The sequence below is a fragment of the Spea bombifrons genome, chromosome 4 (genome assembly GCF_027358695.1).
Source record: "Spea bombifrons isolate aSpeBom1 chromosome 4, aSpeBom1.2.pri, whole genome shotgun sequence".
In the NCBI taxonomy this organism is placed as follows: Eukaryota; Metazoa; Chordata; class Amphibia; order Anura; family Pelobatidae; genus Spea; species Spea bombifrons.
Genome location: NC_071090.1, coordinates 3,592,858 through 3,612,417, shown reverse-complemented (window position 1 = coordinate 3,612,417; position 19,560 = coordinate 3,592,858). Strand labels below are relative to the sequence as shown.

At 45.6% G+C, this 19,560-nt stretch overlaps 1 protein-coding gene across 1 annotated transcript in view; it reads right to left on the bottom strand.

The window, feature by feature from the left end:
* The window catches only part of LARGE1 (LARGE xylosyl- and glucuronyltransferase 1), an 87,993-nt gene extending 69,568 nt beyond the window's left edge, over positions 1-18,425 (bottom strand). The window contains exons 1-2 of the mRNA XM_053462655.1: positions 18,386-18,425; positions 15,201-15,393 (exon numbers count right to left, since the gene is read on the bottom strand). Coding sequence (XP_053318630.1) covers positions 15,201-15,306 — 106 coding nt within the window. The 5' untranslated portion in view covers positions 15,307-15,393; positions 18,386-18,425. The remainder of the gene's footprint in view (positions 1-15,200; positions 15,394-18,385) is intronic.
* Positions 18,426-19,560: the final 1,135 nt, after the last annotated feature.

Here is a 19,560-nt window from a genome sequence, read left to right as displayed (position 1 = left end):
AGCCGTCGTCATCCTGCGTCTGCAGATATCACTCATTCCGGTCCGTTTATCTGTTCTTCTTCTACAAGACAACTCCAAGGGACAAATGACGGGAGACAGAAGCAGTCACGGCGACACGCAAGTCCTCCGCACACCTCTGCCCGCAATACACCTTTATTTATAGATTTCCATTCTCCGCCTCGGCCCTCTCCTCCAGCCTGCCGTGTTTACCTAGCAGCAGGCGATGCCAAAAATAACATCTTTTTTTTTCTCTCTCCTGAATTCTTTTATCTCGTTTTTTTTCTCTCCTATCCTTTTCTTCCAAGCGATACAAGCAGAAGCAAGATAAGAATTCTTAGCAAGGGAGATCGTATCCCCTCAAAAAGCCTGATGAGTTTAACGTGCCATACAAAGATTACGTGTAATAGCGTGATATATGAGGATGGACGCAGCAGAGAATTTCAATTCCCTTCACAGAACTGAAAGGACAGAGGGTCACTGTGGCAAAGGATCTCTACAGAATTATAGCGGACATCACAAAATAAACCAAATTTTACATAATCTAATGTTGCATATCAGCCATTCGTTCTCGCTCTGTTATCTGATCCCCAATCTACTAGACAAACCCCCTGACCTGTTATCCTACCGATTAGGGTAAACAATAGAATGGCTTGGTGTTAATCACCCAGACGGAGTGTAATGAAAGTCTATGGGGGAAAGGACTTCATTAGCAATGCCGTAAAGCATCAGCTCGGTGTGGTGTTTGAGCCGGGAAAGTCACCCAAAATATCACATGACTGACAGCAACTCCAGGTCTGTAGAAGAAGGATGCTCAAAAAGTAAAGATTTAGGATATTTAAAAATGACCTTAATAGGCATTCTTCGTTGATGGGGCTACAGGGGACGCTGGAGAGTGGGGTATGCACCAGTCCGCCCATAGGCCGCGATTCCGAGATAATACGTGAAAAGAGATTATTTCTTCTGTTGTTCCGGAGGGAAGTGGATTTTGTGCGTTTCCAAAGCTGATCGGCTGCAGCTGCGCTTCAAGCGGAATTTTAGTCGGTAATTAAGTTAAAATTTTAATGCTGGTGATTTGCATTTGGGAGAAGCGCGTCTCTGGCGTAAGAAACAATGCAGTAAATAGGCGGCTTCTGATTGTCCGGGACTCTCCGCCGCACCGCCAGCGATCCACGTGCGCGCTAGTAATTATTTAAAGCATGTCTATTATAATAGGTATAATAAGGGAAGAGTGCAATTAACGATAACATTATCGTCTGATTAGAAAAGCTCTTAAGATTTGTCTTCTCTTGTTTGGGAACGCTGGAGACAATTAAAGGGACCCTCAGGTTATTATATGACGTTTAATGAGTATAATAGCTGAGTGGTCTCTTTAAATGTACACGGTGCATAGGGGGGGGTTCATGGAAGTGGGGGTCACGGAGGGCACAAATTGGGTTACCCGTACCCATGGGGGCTGTGGGTGTGGCCTTTTAATTGATGGGCATGGAGTGCTATTTAACTCCACCCACTCCTGTTCATTGCTGCCCATTCTCTACCAGGACCTGCCCTGCCCCTTCCACCAGTGCCCGGCACACCCCATCTGGAGGATTTTGGGATAACCTGCCCCCTCCCGGCAGTGATGTCCTTACCTTTACCCTCGGCTGCCCCATCTGCAGTCGTCTGCGGCACTGCATTAAAAAGTGCGCTGTGCCTTTAACACACGGAGCGCCACGTTATGACATCATAACCTGGCACTGTGGGTCTTGAAGGTGCGCATGCAGTCTATGGAGGCTGCGATCAAAGATCTACCCCAAACACAGCCTACTGAGCAGCGAGACACTGGGGGGCCCGAGAGCTCTCTGGTGCTCCCCGTTGTCGGCATAACCCACCGGAGAGGGTTGGGGAGACCTCGGTTCCTGTATCCAACGAGTGGTTATCAGAAAAAGTGGTGAAATGTTTTGCGGATGCCCAAAAATGGATGAAAATTACGGGCGCCCAAGTGCATATTATACACGCTGCAAGCGCTACTGTATTTATCAATCCCTGGAACTAAAGGCGCGAGCGAACTGCTAAGTGAGAGCTGATGTCATCATTTTAATGAACGCATCATTTTGTTTTTCTTGTCAGCTTTTATTGCAGGGAATTGGCAGGGAAAATAATTACAGTTATTTATAAAATAAAAGCAAATAAAAAGCGGCACTTTTTCACTCCAAGCGCAAACGTCGTGGCTAAGAGCGGACTCAGCGGCTGACGGTTTCGGTAAGATCGGTAACTTAGATCAATTTCCGTGGAAGAAACCTATAATTCCACAGAGGTATTCGGGGGGAGGGAGGAGGGGGTCTCCGGCTCCAGGTCCGGCGGTCTGTCTGACTGAACATCTATCCAGTGGGGGCCGTGCGTTGTTTATAGAGAATTCCCATGGAAATCCTTCCTGATCATAAACCCCCACCACTGTATACAATAATAACCCCCACCGCTGTATACAATAATAACCCCCCACTGCCGTATACAGTAATAAGCCCCACCGCTGTATACAATAATAACCCCCCACCGCTGTATACAATAATAACCCCCCACTGCCGTATACAGTAATAACCCCCACCGCTGTATACAATAATAAACCCCCACCGCTGTAAACAATAATAAACCCCCACCGCTGTATACAATAATAAACCCCCACCGCTGTATACAATAATAAACCCCCACCACTATATACAATAATAAACCCCCACCGCTGTATACAATAATAACCCCCACCGCTGTATACATGTGATATTTTGGGTGACTTTCCCAGCTCAATCACCACACTGAGCTGATGCTTTACGGCAATGCTAATGAAGTCCGTTCCTCCATAGACTTTCATTAGTCAGAGAGTCCTGAAAATATTATGTTATGGGGCAAAAACTAATAGCACATTTTACTTGAATGTACATTACGCATTTTTAATCTGATGCTAGTGGTAAAAGTCGTAGCTGTGTGTTAACCTTTAACCAGCTGAAAGCAGAAGAAAAAGTAAAGCATATGCCCACATGAAACAGGGGCAATACATGCATGGGATAGACATCCGGCTCCTGAATCCAAGACGAGACCAACGACTGATTAAGGTTTGAGTCGTTACAGCAGGAACCTTATTATTATACCGCTACATTTTTTAGATTGTTGCCTCATCCATAAAGTCCGACGAACCACAAACTTGCAGCTCACTAGATAATCCGTTGGTTACATTGTAACCTTATGTGACAACACGGAGCGGCAGGCAGACAGACGCTTGTGTGATTCACCCGCCGCTATATTAGCAGAAATGTGGCAGAGACAGTAATATCTGGGCTTTCAGAAGTCTGCGCATGCATGAGGAGCTCTGACAGCCGCCCTAATAGACAGAGAGAAGTCGTTAGATGAGGTGGAGCTCGGCGCCCCGGCTCCTGCCATCCAGCCGAGGAAGCGGAGCGGAGAAGGGCAGACTATTATGAAGTGCTTAGCTGGAACTGCACAAGAAGCGGTTTATTAGGAACATATGACATGCGTGTATCCGTGACCCCGGCGCTGCTGTCTCTGCCCCAGAGGACGAGCTCTGCGAACGGCAGCTCGCGGAGAACTGCTTTCCCTGAAGGGTCTGATCTCTCTCTTCTCATACAAACCACATGCGCGGCTCTGCGGCAGAGATAATACGGCTGCTACAAACACAAATCTAATGCTATATATAACAAGAAATTACAACCAATAATTACAATAATTACATTAAAATAAATATTTTAATTATTTAGCGCTAAATTTACTTTGCCTTTAAATATATATATATATATATATATATATACATACCTATACTGCAGATATATATATACTGTTTATACATACCTATACTGCAGATATATATATATATACTGTATATATATACTGTATATATATATTTTCATATAACGTGCTCATCAACTACAACATCTCTTTAGAATAAGGTGTCTTGTTCAGTCATCCACGTATATAATAACAGTATGTTATATGATGTGTTCTTCACATAAGCAATAAATAAAGATGAAAGCAGTCACAATATATTAACGTCAATCTATAAATTAAACGCAGGTCTGAATGTATAAAAACAGATTACCTGGAGAAATGGAATCGATGTCAGGTAAATGACTCCAATTATCAAAGGGGGGGGCGCTACATTTCTTGCAGGCTCAGTGAGAGGCAGCCTCGGTCCGTGGCACGGCTTGTGACCCCCCCGTAATGCCCGGCGTCCCCGTCTCTGCATATGTTTCCCTCTTTAATTTCTTACGATACTAAGAAAGGGAGGGGGTTATAATGTATATTGCGTCAGGACTGAAACACCAGTAAAATCTGGCCCGGTTTAAGAGGAACAGCCGCTCTCTGGACCCGGTCTCCCTGATGCCCTTTTTCCTCCCCTGATGCCCCTCTTTTCTAGGAGGTCAGAATGTTTGCTGGGTATGAGGGGATCGCAGGGTTCTACAGCCCTAAAAGCCCCGATAATGTGTATAGAAACAGCAGGGAACGGCTTTATAAATTAAACGGGGTAAATAAACCCCATTATTCTTCTAAATGCCCCACTCAGTGACCCTGCAATAGGGCACAAAGTCACAAGAACAATCTGGGCACGGCCCCGCCCACAGCCACACCTCCAACCACACCCCCTACGACAAAAGTGCCCCTCTCAGGGGCGGGGTTACCAAACGTGGTGCATATATCGCCATCTCTGGCGTTGCCCCTTTAAACGAGCCGCTGGGGGCTTTCCCTCTCTAAGCACAAATAATTAAACGCAAAGCCGTGTTTTGTATGAGGAAATGAATGCACATTTATTCAAATGGATACAGATGATGTTGATTTAAATCCCGACAGATGTTTTGATTTGAATGAAGATTTTCTGTATATTCATGCGCTTGACTGTCAGTGATTATAAACAGGCGTATGTATAGGTGCCTGGAATATATACGCTCCTTGCAACCCCGCCTGTCAATCACTCGCAGATACATTATGCAACAAACTACAGGGATATACGTGGGCAAGTTACATAGCAGCTGGATGGAGTCCATAGTTGCCAACAGTTCTGAATTTGCCAGGATAGTCCTGTTTTTTTTTTGAGGGGGTGTCCAGTCCACTCAAACTCTGGGTTTGTCCCAGCATAAAAATACTGACACATAAAAAGAGACACATGCAGACTAAGAGACATACATACATCTGCAATCTGACCCTAATCTACTAGACAAACCCCCCGACTCCTTATCATACTGCCAGTGGGAAACAATAGAATGGCTCAGTTTTAATCACCCAGTCGGACTCTCTGACTAATGAAAGTCTATGGAGGAACGGACTTCATTAGCATTGCCATAAAGCATCAGCTCAGTGTGGTGTTTGAGCCGGGAAAGTCACCCAAAATATCACATGACTGACAGTGACGGCAGCTCCATATTACTGTATACAGCGCTGGGGGTTATATTACTGTATACAGCGCTGGGGGTTATATTACTGTATACAGCGCTGGGGGTTATATTACTGTATACAGCACTGGGGGTTATATTACTGTATACAGCGCTGGAGGTTATTATTGTATACAGCGCTGGGGGTTATATTACTGTATACAGCGCTGGGGGTTATATTACTGTATACAGCGCTGGGGGTTATATTACTGTATACAGCGCTGGGGGTTATATTACTGTATACAGCGCTGGAGGTTATTATTGTATACAGCACTGGGGGGTTATATTACTGTATACAGCGCTGGGGGTTATATTACTGTATACAGTGCTGGGGGGTTATATTACTGTATACAGTGCTGGGGGTTATATTACTGTATACAGTGCTGGGGGTTATATTACTGTATACAGCGCTGGGGGGTTATTACTGTATACAGCGCTGGGGGTTATATTACTGTATACAGCGCTGGGGGTTATATTACTGTATACAGTGCTGGCGGTTATATTACTGTATACAGTGCTGGGGGTTATATTACTGTATACAGGGCTGGGGGTTATATTACTGTATACAGTGCTGGGGGGTTATATTACTGTATACAGCACTGGGGGGTTATATTACTGTATACAGCACTAGGGGGTTATATTACTGTATACAGCGCTGGGGGGTTATATTACTGTACACAGCGCTGGGGGTTATATTACTGTATACAGCTGTGGGGGTTATTACTGCATATAGCGCTGGGGGGTTATATTACTGTATACAGTGCTGGGGGTTATTACTGTATATAGCGCTGGGGGTTATATTACTGTATACAGCGCTGGGGGTTATATTACTGTATACAGCGCTGGGGGTTATATTACTGTATACAGCGCTGGGGGTTATATTACTGTATACAGCGCTGGGGGTTATATTACTGTATACAGCGCTGGGGGTTATTACTGTATACAGTGCTGGGGGGTTATATTACTGTACACAGCGCTGGGGGTTATATTACTGTATACAGCTGTGGGGGTTATATTACTGTATACAGCGCTGGGGGGTTATATTACTGTATACAGCGCTGGGGGGTTATATTACTGTATACAGCGCTGGGGGGTTATTACTGTATACAGCGCTGGGGGGTTATTACTGTATACAGCGCTGGGGGGTTATATTACTGTATACAGCGCTGGGGGTTATTTACATGTTTGCCATGAAAACCAGCACTGCACCACGTGACACAAGAGCACTTAGTTACGTTCCGGTTGTTACCTGCTGTATCATATTCAGGACTTTTTTTTAAAAAAATGGTTATTATTCAGATCATTGTATTTAAAAAAAATATTCAGGTAATTTTTCAGTGAATTTGGGAATTTACCGGTTTCATATTTTTTAGTAAATGATTCAGTAACTTTGGGATTTAAGTCTCTATCATCAATTACTAGAACCGCATCCAAATGAGTGATGTTGTGATTTTCAACAAACATATTTTTCTAACTATAATATATTTTAAGTACCCGGCCCTCCTTCGTCACATTTCCGCGGCGTTCTCCTGCGCCGGGGGGACTCCTCTTTGTTCGACGAGAGAAGATTCATTCTCTAAATTAGCAGCAGCCCTTTCAGAAGACTCAGCGTGGCTTTTCTGCGCCACGATAACGAAAGGAAACCGTTACAAAGCAATATAAATGTTAATGAGCCACTGTCTCAGGACCAAGAAAAGGAGCCAAATCAACACGGATCAAAATAGAACAGAGGCAGATCGGATTATCCGTCCTCACAATCAGTCACGTGACGGGATCTGTGTTTTTTGGGGAGGATTCTGTTTGTTCCGTCAGAAACTAAAATAAGCTTTGTTTCCAGGAAAACGATAGCCAAAGTTCCGATTCCGTTGGGTTGACTTCCAGCCGTATTCCTCAGCCTTGGCGGATCAGGGAGCCAAACGGTTGGAATCTCCGTACGGGACGGATCTGGTCAGACACGAGAAACCAGTTTAAGGTTAGGGGCGGGGCTACAGCTGTCCAGGGCCTCGGACGTCTTCTGCTTAGGGACACGATGAAGGAGATGTGGGTTGACTAGGAGCTTGACCCAGGCCAGCAGCTACCATCTCTTCTGCTGAGCACCACGATACGGCATGATCTCCATGGCCGGCTTAAGAACATGCATGCCATGCACAGACCTAACTGGCCCTTTATTTTATTGAGAGGGTGGTAGATAAGTGGACAGCATCTCAGCAGACGTGGTAGAGGGTAATACAGTGAGGTATTACAGGTAATACAGTGAGGGGATTAAACATGCATGGGATAGACATACGGCTCCTGAATCTAAGACGAGACCAACGACTGATTAAGGTTTAACGTCATAAATAATGGGCAGACTAGATGGGCTGGGTGGTTCCTGTCTGCCAGCAAATTCTATGTTCCTGTCGGGGGAGCCTGGTCGCCCAGTTTAGTTATTTGCCCCTGGTTATGTAGCCCCCCCACATGGGCAACTCATAGAAATGCACCACCTATGGAAGTGGTGACCACAAGGCTTGCACTCGATTGATTTTAGACAATAAAAGATGCTCAGAAGCACACATGGTAGTTTGTGCTTTGCTTACGCCCCTTCTTCCATCTGTATCCCCCATAAAAGTAAATACTTTTTCTTTTCCATTTCCAAATCTGGAACCGAAAACGGTAAAAAGCTTTAATTCACAAAGACGTATTTACAGAAATATCCTCTAATTTAGCAAAAATACATTTATTTGCTTCGGGAATGAGCCCAGCCCCCCCCCCCATGCACATGCCCCGGCTACGGTTGGGTATGTGAGTGGGTGGGCAACCAACCTGCTACGCGGGAGCCTTTCCAATGCCAAAGACGACGCTAACAATAGCCAATCAGGCACAAGGGCTTTCAAAATTCGATAAGAGGCCAATTAAACGGGACTGAGCGGACTCTGTATAGCAAAGCGCTCGTGAAGCAAATGCTTTCGCTGGGAAACTCAAAAAAACCCAATTTTCTCCCACAAAAGGAAAATGTTTTCTAAGTGGGGTCTGAACAATATGTATATATAATGAAATCGCACGCGCATGCAAATTAGACATCAAGGCGCCTACGTAGCGGCCGAAAGGGCACGACCATGAATCGCACGAAGCGTATTTAAAACTCTCTTAGAGAGTGCGATACGATTTTCCCTCCTAGAATGATTGTCCTTACCTGACGACTGTCACCCCTGATTGGTCTATTCTATTCTTAGCATTCTATACGTCAATCGTTTTCCTGACAACGTGCTGGCTTTTTATGTGGTCACGTGACGCAGGAACCCTTTAAACGGCCCGATTCCTTGGTGCCCATTCATGGAGTCCACTTGAGTTACTCTGGGTTCGTGCTTGTTGTTGTATGACCTCACCATGACTTCACGGATGAAGTCTACATATTGCCTTGGTCTGGAGGTCTTGTAGACCTCCTATATGTTTTATGACTCCCGCTTGCCTTTGACTTCGAGTCTCGCCTAGACCCCTTGGCTCAAGTAATACCCAATGGTTCTGCATCATGTACCATGATATTTGGCCCCTTGTCACCCGTTTTCCTTTTCCAAAACCTCCCACGTTGCCAGTACATGGTAGACTCTTGTCCTGGTGACCTGGAGGTTCAGCTGAAGGGAAAAACATGGCTGTCGTAGATGAAAACCCCTCCAACGCCCTGGGCAACCCAACCCTAGGGTCATTCTGGAGGCTCTACTACACTGTTTCTGCTTTCTGGATTGTAGACTTGTAACACAGAAGAGCAAAAGTAAAAATAACACCAGAGCAGATTTAGAGTTTTTAGATATGGAGTGTTGGCTCCGACATAAATGACTGCCCCACTAGATGACCAACTCAACGTCCAACTCAACTGTTGACTCCACTGGATTGACCGAGTCCGACAGGCGATCTCCCTGTTTGTGAATATCCTTGATGTTTGAGTGGACTAGGAACAGCGACGCCTAGCAGGCCTAGCCCTAGGGTGGCAGGTAGGAGCATCCCCCAGTATAAAACTGGGGGGCAGGTCGTCCTCACTGGTAATCAACTCCCCCTCCGGTGTCCCGCTGCACAATTGGCCGGTAACAAAGGAGAGCTTCTCAAGCAGCTATGCTTTGTAGGCTGTGACGTCTCAGTACAGCTTCCACAGGCTTCATTAAAAGGCGCGTTATGCCTTTAATGACATCACATATGACATCATTTCCCATTTCATAAAGATTTGCAGCTCCATTATTGGACCTGGACGCCATCCACAAACGGGAGAGACGACTGGGGGCGCTGCTCCGGGTGGGGAATAGGGCGACCCCAAAGGTAAATATCATGGTATTCCAAAGACCGCCATTTATATCTGGCTGCATTATTATCAGAATACGCGGCAAACAATATATAAAGAGCTAAAAATTCCTGTTTTGTCGCCTTGACTGCGCCACTCACCCAGGGCTGTATGGAACAAGAATTTGGCAGGCGATGCGCCCTCGATTCTTGCCTTTTCTTTTTTTGGAGTACGCACTCAAAATGCCTGAACACAATAGAAGAACACCTGCGTAGCATTCAGCCCTTCGCCCCGGCGTAGTAATTTCCGTCTCGATAGACACTTCGCTGTAAAATTACAAACGTTGAGTGAATGGGGTTTATACGGACGCCGAAATCCGTCCCTGGATACGACGCGGGAGATTACAGACTCGCTACAAAGGGGCTTAAGCAGCGGAGAATTTTTAACACACGATAAAATATTTATGTTGGGAGATGAAGGAGAAAAATACTGCTAAATATAACAAGCCGAATGCAGGGCGAACATGCGCGGGGAAGGCAAGTGCATGAAAGCTCAGTGCGTTAAGTAGCTTGTTACATGTTTTTACTCTAGAATTGGTGATTCTGACGCTGGGCTCCTAATGTGGGACTACAATTCCCATCATGCCCCTCTTTTCTAGGAGGTCAGAATGTTTGCTGGGTATGAGGGGATCGCAGGGTTCTACAGCCCTAAAAGCCCCGATAATGTGTATAGAAACAGCAGGAAACTGCATTTTTTCTTACTTAATGGAGATTTTATGATGGATGGAGATAATTCATAAAAAGCCTGGGTGAAGCCCCGCCCCATCACACCCCAAACCACACCCCCTGAAACAAAGAGTCCTGTTTGGCCAAATGCAGCAAGCAGGGGTCCTGAGCTCCTGTGGTTTACAGAGGGCAGATCCCATCATGCTTGATGGCGGGCTGTCTGAGAATGATGAGAGTTGTAGAATATGCCAGTAGTTGATCTATTTCTTCCTGCCTGTCAAAATCTATCCTCAAGAAACCCCGTTGGCGTCCGGGAGCCCCCAGGAGAAGCTCCCTGGAGGAGCTCATCCCCGTGATTTGCCATATCCTGGGGCATGAAGCTGGCAGACCCGCTGCCCCAGCTACCCCCGGCTCGGTGCGTCTTTCTTAACGGCTGCCTAAATAAGCGCCACAGCATCCTCCGCTAAGAGACCGTCCTATCTCGCCTTGAGCCCGTGCCCCTCTTGTAATTATTATTATTTAACCACTGCTTATCACCATGGCAACTGATGTACTTCTGCACAAATGTGTAACACAAAAATCTTTTACTACAGCGTCAGCCAATTATGCGTTAGAGAGGCTACTCAAGGTGCTGTTCCACTGATCCACATTCTGTGATCTCTAGTATGTTAAGCAAATGATGATGATGATTATTATTATTATTGTTGTTGTTATGATTATTATTGTTATTATTATTATTATTGTTATTATTATTATTATTGTTGTTATGATTATTATTATTGTTATTATTGTTATTATTATTGTTATGATTATTATTATTATTGTTATTATTATTTATTTTTTTATTATTTATAAAGCGCCAACAATTTCGGCAGCGCTCCTTACGAGCCATACATTCAAAAAAAAAATAGCAGGTCTATCATAAAACCCACGCAAAAATGTTTAACAAGCTTGTTCAGTTACCATGGCAACAACCTATCAGTGCTTGCTTTTGTGTCACATGACATTTAAGCATGCCTGGCAAAAAAAATTATTAATGAGACAGGGTTTGATTTGACTCCTGGAGACGGTCTGGGGTATTCAGCAATACTAGGGATCATGTTTCTAGATTTACAAAAAGTGTTAATTTCAGGAGCAACAACACAATTTACCAAAATCATAAAAATTAAGCTATAAATAGTAATATAGAATTTGAATGTTAATTAGATCCATTCGGCCCCCGTCTAGTCGGCCGTTTCTCCTGCTGTAAAGATTCAGACCTTAATCAGTCGTTGGTCTCGTCTTAGATTCAGGAGCCGTATGTCTACCCCATGCATGTTTAATACCCTTCACTGTATTACCCTCTACCACCTCTGCTGGGAGGCTGTTCCACTTATCTACAACCCTCTCAGTAAAGTAAAACTTCCTTCCATTCCATCTCAGCCTCTGTCCCCAATACTCTAGGTGAGATCTGAAAACAATAAAGGGGGGGGTGATTGTCAGCTGCTCGGTCGCCGCGTGTCCCTGCCCTGGCCATCGTCACTTAAGCCCCCAGCGACGGCCATCTTTCTGACGGCGTCTCAGAAAGGACAGAGCGGCCCGGTTGGCGGGGAGTCTGCGGCGAGAGATTAAACGGCCTCCTGGCGACAGCTACGGCGGATTAGCCGGAGAGATGAGCGGAAAATTAAACTTTTCATCCGTCCTGATGAAGATTAATATCTCCTCCCTGACGAGCGGAGACCGCTTAATCTCTGCTATTAATATGGAAGCTTCGTGACACTGCTGTCCAGCTCCGACCAGGGGTTTCCATGCGCGGCTGTGTTCCGTGGCTCCGTGGAACCGCTCCGTTCTAGAATAGCATCGCAAGCTCTCTTTATAAATGGCCGAATTATTCACCAACCACTAACCCGCTGCCAAAATATTACATTTCCGATCTGAAGAACACTTTTTGGAGCCGTTGTTTGTATCAGTGAATCCGAGCCACGGTTCTGCTGGTATAACTAACTCTCCAGAAGCCCGCGCATGCACAGTAAAACAGAGATTATTTACTATTCACTAACAGAACGGGGTAAGAAGCATTGTAAACAGGAGCCCGCGTCGCCCGTGGGGTGTTTCGCTTTTACTGTAATCCGGGTTATTGCGCCGGGGAGTTTAATATAAACTATTCTTGTATTACTTATGCTGCTCAAGTGACGCCGACCATTTATCAAACTTGTCAAGGAACGAGAGAGAGGGCTTTTTTTTTGTAAGAGGAATGAAGTTCTTTCCTCCGAGGGACGTCGCATCACGCGGACTACAATCCCTACGATCCATAGCCCGACGAGTTATGCCGATGCCCTCAAAACCGAAAGGGGGCAGAATGTGGGCTTAAATACACCGCCATGTGTTACTGAGCTGGCGTTAAACTCACCTGCTGAGCGACGGGGTGTTTATCAGAGATAAACGAGTCTCGGGCTAATCCCGTGTAAAACATGGTGTCCCAAAAGATCTCATCTCGCCGTTCCAGAGAAGAAAAGGCCAGGAGCTTATGTTCTGTGACCAAGGATAATGCCCCCCCCCACACACATCTCGCCGGGACTTTATTACCGGAACACGGCGGGAAGGATTCTATCGGCGAGCTATCCCGCTAAGCAGCTCTCGCCTACAAGACGTCCACGGGGGGCCACGGATTACAAAGTCTCCGGAGAACTCTGTCGGCGCAGGGACGGCATCAAGGCACCGCCGATCAAAATGCTCTCCAGAAGCTGACGGCATCGACGGCTGAATGATGCTCATCAGATATACAAGGTAGCCAAACCCGTGCCCCAAGCGTTACAAGTAACATTTTCTTCCATATTACCCCGCTATACTCTATGAAACAATATCCGTATTAAAGATTTAACTCCTCGCAATGTTGTCTATTAAAATAAAGCATTTCCATTTTACCCAATCCGTATATTTTCTAAAATTCTTCCAGATTTAAATTGTCGTTTTCAAAGGAAGGCTTTTTTTTTTTTAATTTAATTTATGTCACTTATGCCTATTATATGTTACTTATCAATAGGGTCTTAATTGAACGTTCTAGTAACCGCTCTCTCGCGCCGGCAGCGGGACGCCGGCAGGGATCGTGGCGAGAAGGACCCGGTGCCAAGCGCCAGTCAAAGGGGACGCGGCGCATTAAAGATTGACGCGGTGACATTACGACAAAGATATAATTAGCATATTTCTCCCCTTCTGACTGTTTCCGTCCCATGTGCTTCTGCTTTGTAATAGTGGAAAAATAAACATTACCGAGTCGACAAAGTAACGTAATCCAAATTGCTACATGGCGTTTGCACGAATAATTATTACCCGGCAGGCGTCCGCTGGAATCGGCCTCGGCTTAATGACAGACCTTGTAAAGATTTAAATCTATGATCATTGAGATGGGGGGGGGGTTCGTGACGCGCAACTCAACTGCCTCCTGAACAATAGAAAACATCCATTTATATGAATAGATTCCAATCCGCTGTCCAGATCCTCTGCATGGACCCCCAAGAAGGTCAAAATGATGTCTGTTAAGACACCCCCTAAATAAATGGCCGATGCGCCCCAAACCTCGAGGAGCTGGCGTTTAAAGGGGCGCTCCAGCCTCCCGAACAATTTGCAAGAACTTGAATATGCATTTATTAAACCCATAAGAAAACAATCAATGACTTACCTCTAGGGCAATCAATGACTTACCTCTAGGACAATCAATGACTTACCTCTAGGACAATCAATGACTTACCTCTAGGACAATCAATGACTTACCTCTAGGAGAGATGCCTCCTCCGCAGTCCTCTGCGGATTGTACCCCCATGGACTTGCAACGGGGACCACATGGAACATTAAAGGACCACTCGGCTATCTCATACGATGGCTGGAGGGTCCCTTTAAAGCGTACGTTCCAGGCATGGCCTCTCGGTTATTAGAAAAGAGCTAGGTGTTTGATACATTGTAGCCCACCTTTTGTCTACAAGACTCCAGACCCACTTATCGTTATGATTCCATCTCGTATCTCCAAATAGATCTTGTTGTGCCTAAAAGCCCTTAGATGTTTTCCATTCTCTCGCAAAGCCCTTGGATCCACTTCTTGGATCCAAGCTCGTATCGATTCCGCGGAACGTACGGAAGATGAAACGTTCCGAGAGAATTGACAGGTGCCAGATAAAAGGATCAAAAGGAGACGCAGAGACCCGACGCTTCCCAACACAAAGGCTTCAAACACAAGATGCCCATTATATAAAACAGCGGCCGCGCTCTAAAAAGCCAAATAAAATGTTGGGTATAAATAACGGCGATATTGGTGAGAATATTACTAATAGATATTAACTAAGTAATCAAGTTTTTTGATGAAAATGACATCATTTACATATGGAGTTTAAAGGGCCTACATTGGACAACCTAGTAGTTGAAATAGCATTCTTTTCGAATCTAATGAAAACCTTCCTATTGGGTTAAAATATGTTATGTTGGACGTGTCGCCTTTCTTCAGCCCCCAACCACCACACTGAGCTGATGCTTTATGGCAATGCTAATGAAGTCCGTTCCTCCATAGACTTTCATTAGCCAGAGTGTCCGGCTGGGTGATTAGGACTGAGCCATTCTATTGTTTCCCACAGGCAGTATGATAAGGAGTTAGGGTGTTTGTGTAGTAGATTGGGGCTCAGAACATCTAACAATGGCTGATCTCTATTATAAAATAGAACTATTTAATATATATATATATTTGATTTTCGCGTTTTAGGTACCTCTTTTTGATTTTGGCGGAAAGCAAAACAGCGTTATGGACCAAGAAAATTCCAGAACCCAAGACTGATGTGAAATGATGGTTCTTACCGTCAAAGTTTCCAGTGAACAGGTAAATCCAGGTAACGGCCGGAACGAATAGGAGGGTGAGCGAGGCTGCCAGGAATTTCCTTTTCCCCCTGCAGAATCCCAGCATTGTCTCAAAGGTGAGAACGTAATCCAAGGGTCAATGCTCTCCCTAGACCGGAAGCGCCATCTCTCTCTCCGCCGGCATGTCAAAATCCTACACGAGAAGTCAGAGAGAACAAGAGGTCAGCTTGGCTCGTGCCACACGGGATCGGAAGTTACGCTTCTTGAATAACAAAGCAGGCCGCAAAACCCACCCCATCGTCCCACAAAAATCAGGTCTATGGGAGATACTTTACCACCGCTACTTGAAAACCACCAAAGGAGACACGGGCTGGGCAAATCCAAGAACATATTTCAATAATAATAATAATAAAAGGTAGGTTGGATCTTACTTTTGTGGGGTAGGTAGCATACCCCAACATTTCAGGGGTTTGTGGTATAGCTAGAGGTAGAAATGGGGAGGGCCACAAGCTTCATCTACCCAACAAAATTTTTTTAAACATTTTTTTTCTTTTCCTTTTGTTTTGTCTATTTACTGGTATGTACAAGAAATAATAAAATATTTAAAAAAATAAAATAATGCATATTAAAGTACATAAATATGTATTCTCGTTGGGGGGGGCTCCATGAGACTGTCCTTAATATAAAGCATGAAATGAATAAAAACTACTTAAAAGAAACAAAAGAAAATCAGAAACAGAAGAAAAACACAAAAATCGGAATATTTTAGCGATGCTTTTTAGTAATTTCTAAACTAAACTAGAGTGGGGCGCGCCGCTCCGTACACAGATTAGCATTAAGAGCAAACACTCGAAGCCGCGAGATCATTTCAATATGATGGATAATATACGCCAAATCTAATTGCAGCTTTGAAGAGATTTATCCATCTCTTGCCGGATATAAGGGGGAAAAAAAACCCGCATTTTGCTCTAAAATGTATCTTTAATGCGTGCGCTGATTGGGTCTGATCTTCCCACAGGACTCGGAAATCCGATTCCCGGAAAAATCCGACAAAGAGATGACTGAATGCTTTGGAGCCAACGGATTGTTGACCAAATTCATTAACGGAATTTGTGACATTTCGGAAACTTTTTGATTGATTTGGTTGCCGGAAATTGATCCCTAGTCACTTTTTAACATGGCTGGGTTCATTTATCTTCTCTAGAAAAAAAAAAAAGAAGAAGAAGAAAAAAAAAAAGGACACGGCTGCCAACAGTCAAATGTCTTCTGGGACAGTCCTGATAACGGGGTATATGTCTCAACTGTAACAGTATCTTGTTTAGTGAGCCTGCCAGTTGGTTTGAATGCACAATATTAATGTTTTAGGGGGTGTGGTTAGAGGTGTGGCTGTGGGCGGGGCTTTACCCAGACTTTTTATGTGACTTTGTGCCCTATTGCGGGGTATTTGTGTAACTGAGTGGGGCATTTAAAAGAATAATGGGGTTTATTTACCCGTCTAATTTATAAAGCCATTCCCTGCTGTTTCTATACACATTATCGGGGCTTTTAGGGCTAATAGAACCCTGCGATCCCCTCATACCCAGCAAACATTCTGACCTCCTAGAAAAGAGGGGCATCAGGGGAGGAAAGAGGGGCATCAGGGGAGGAAAGAGGGGCATCAGGGGTGGAAAGAGGGACTAGCTCAACTAACCAGGGACAATTGGGGGTATGTACAGCAGATATTACCCCACATATACCCCGGAACATGGCATGGGGTAGGGCTACGAAAAGCAAATGACACATTATAGTAACAGTGCAACAAAATATACTAAAAAATAGGTTTTAATCCAAATGAAGCGAATGTCCGAGACGCCAGAGAAGATCTGCAAACTGTTGCACACAAGGGTCTCTTCTACAAAGAAGCAGAAGTCAAACGGAGGGTCTTCGCACAGATCAGGGGCACCGGACAGTTGCCTAGGGTCATTCTGGGGCTACTGCTAGCCTTCTAAGGATGTTAAACATCATGAAGCCAGCCATCAAATCCAGAATATAAATCCAAGACGCCAAGTCTACACCCTGCCCCCAAGAGCTGGCGATCTATTTTTTTTTTCTTTTCTAGACCCACAGCTATTTCTCCAGCGCCTTTGCAAGGACAGCTGGGTCCGGTGAACCATATTCTTACCAGTAAATTGCAGGCCTTGTCACCGACGCAAGCGTTTGTTTATCCTGGTAATCACATCGTCGTGACGCGGCGTCTGCGGGAATGAGACGGCAGATCGAGCGGCACCCGGAGCCTCGGCGTTCGGAGGCTTCACTGGGCGCGTAATTATGTGCCCGAGACGTAACGGTTACTGCAAACACCATTAGCTGTCAAGTCGGGGAATATCATATTCGTCCTGATCACACATTGCCAAATTCCCCCAGATTTGTCCTGATTTGAGAGCGCTTTTAAGCTGCCTGTCACACCTAATCAGTCCACGCACCAGATAAGATCCCAATTTGCTGAGTTTATTAACATGCCTTGAGAAGAGAGGTCACCCCGATTATTTATAACCCCCCCCTCTCTCCCGGAGCGCACGCTCACTTCGCCTGTCACTGCCAATAAAACGCTCGCACACGACGGCGGCGGCAGGCGGGAGATGAAAGCGCTCGCAATCTGAGAATTCACTCGGCTGCCGGCGGCTAAACTGGAAGATAGCAGCGGCTGAGAAGTGACACTTTCGCTCTGCGCCCCGACACAGAGCTATTGTTACACGGGGCGCGCGGGGCATCTTTCCGAGCAGGCGATGCCAAGGCGGAGGCCAGAGACTGGCAGAAAAAAGAAAGAGACACTATAAGCCATACTTCCCAAGTGCCCTTGTTTAGTCTGGTCAGTCCCTCTTTACTAGAATGTTTGCTGGGTATGGGGGTCCGGCCGCTGGTTCTCAGCCAATCTCTCTCTTAATTAAATAGATTTAGGGGATTTTTGGCCACCCTATACATGAAGGAAAGAAGAAAGAGACGCTATAAGCCATACCTCCCAAGTACCCTTGTTTAGTTTGGCCAGTCCCTCTTTGTGCCCTAAATCCCCCTCTTTACTGGAATGTTTGCTGGGTACGGGGGGGTCCGGCCGCTGGTTCTCCGCCGATCTCTCTCTTAAGGGATAGATTAAAGGTACTTCTGGCCACCCTATACATGAAGGAAAGCCTTGTGATGGATTGTCCTACCTACTCCGGGATCCGGATCCGTTCTTGACGCCGAGCTGCGACTAAAAGAGGGCTAACAAAACAAATCCGAGGCTCTATTTCGGTGACATGGCTGCACGCGGTGAGATCCCTCCTTGTTTGTGTCCCTTTAAACAGCACGAGCCTGCTATTAATAGAGGCCGTATCGCGGGTTATGATACGATCTGCCGAGTGGTAATGAGTTGGGAATATGTATCTGCCTGGCTGCTCCGCACACACCGCGGGGAGGGTGAAAAAAAAGAAAGGAATAAACTCTCTGCAGCGCCGGCTTTCCCTGATCACATCTTCCATTCTCACCTCCCTTGCACCTCCGCGGCTGCGCGCATCCGAATGTAAATAAATTCAAAGGATAATTGCGCAGACAACACAAGCCGTGTCACGGCTCCGGGGGTTTTAATGAGCAGGAAAGACGCTGTCATTCGCAACAGATGCTGACAGCTGCGACTCCAGTGACTGATCCCGAGTTCACGGCGGTCACATCGGTTTAAGGAGAATGCGGCGCGCGTCTCGGGGTAACTTCTTAAAGGCCAGGCTCTCATCCATTGTCTCTCGTAATAACTTTTTTTAAATCGATTGCATTTAATCCCTATACGTTTACCGGCCTCACGAGAAAGAAAGGGATAATAACACTGTATGGCTAGCGATTGCCTGGCTAGGATTTGCATCTGGGGGCTTCATTAACGTGGGGCTGCAGCTTCAGCTCCTATCAGACTAAGCCTGCGGCGTCCTTAATCCCCGCCGGCTCTGAGCCCCTGGATGTCCCCATGAAGGTCAGACGCATTCATTTAACGCATTCTTTCCTTAAAGAGCCCCGCTGACATATCAGGTGTCCTACGAGGGGCATTTGCTTTAGGGGGCGTGGTTAGAGGTGTGGCTGGGGAGGGCTTTTTTACATGACTTTTTTTGACATAATTATAGCTATTTAGGCATTTTATTTACCCTGTTCGATGTATAAAGCCGTTCCCTGCTGTTTTGATACACATTATCGGGGCTTTTAGGGCTGTAGAACCCTCATACCCCCATACCCAGCAAACGTTCCGGGCTCCTAGAAAAGAGGGGCATCAGGGGTGGAAAGGGGGTCATCAAGGGGATAAAGAGGTTCATCAGGTGAAGAAAGAGTGGAATCAGGGGAGGAAAGAGGGGCATTAGAGGAGGAG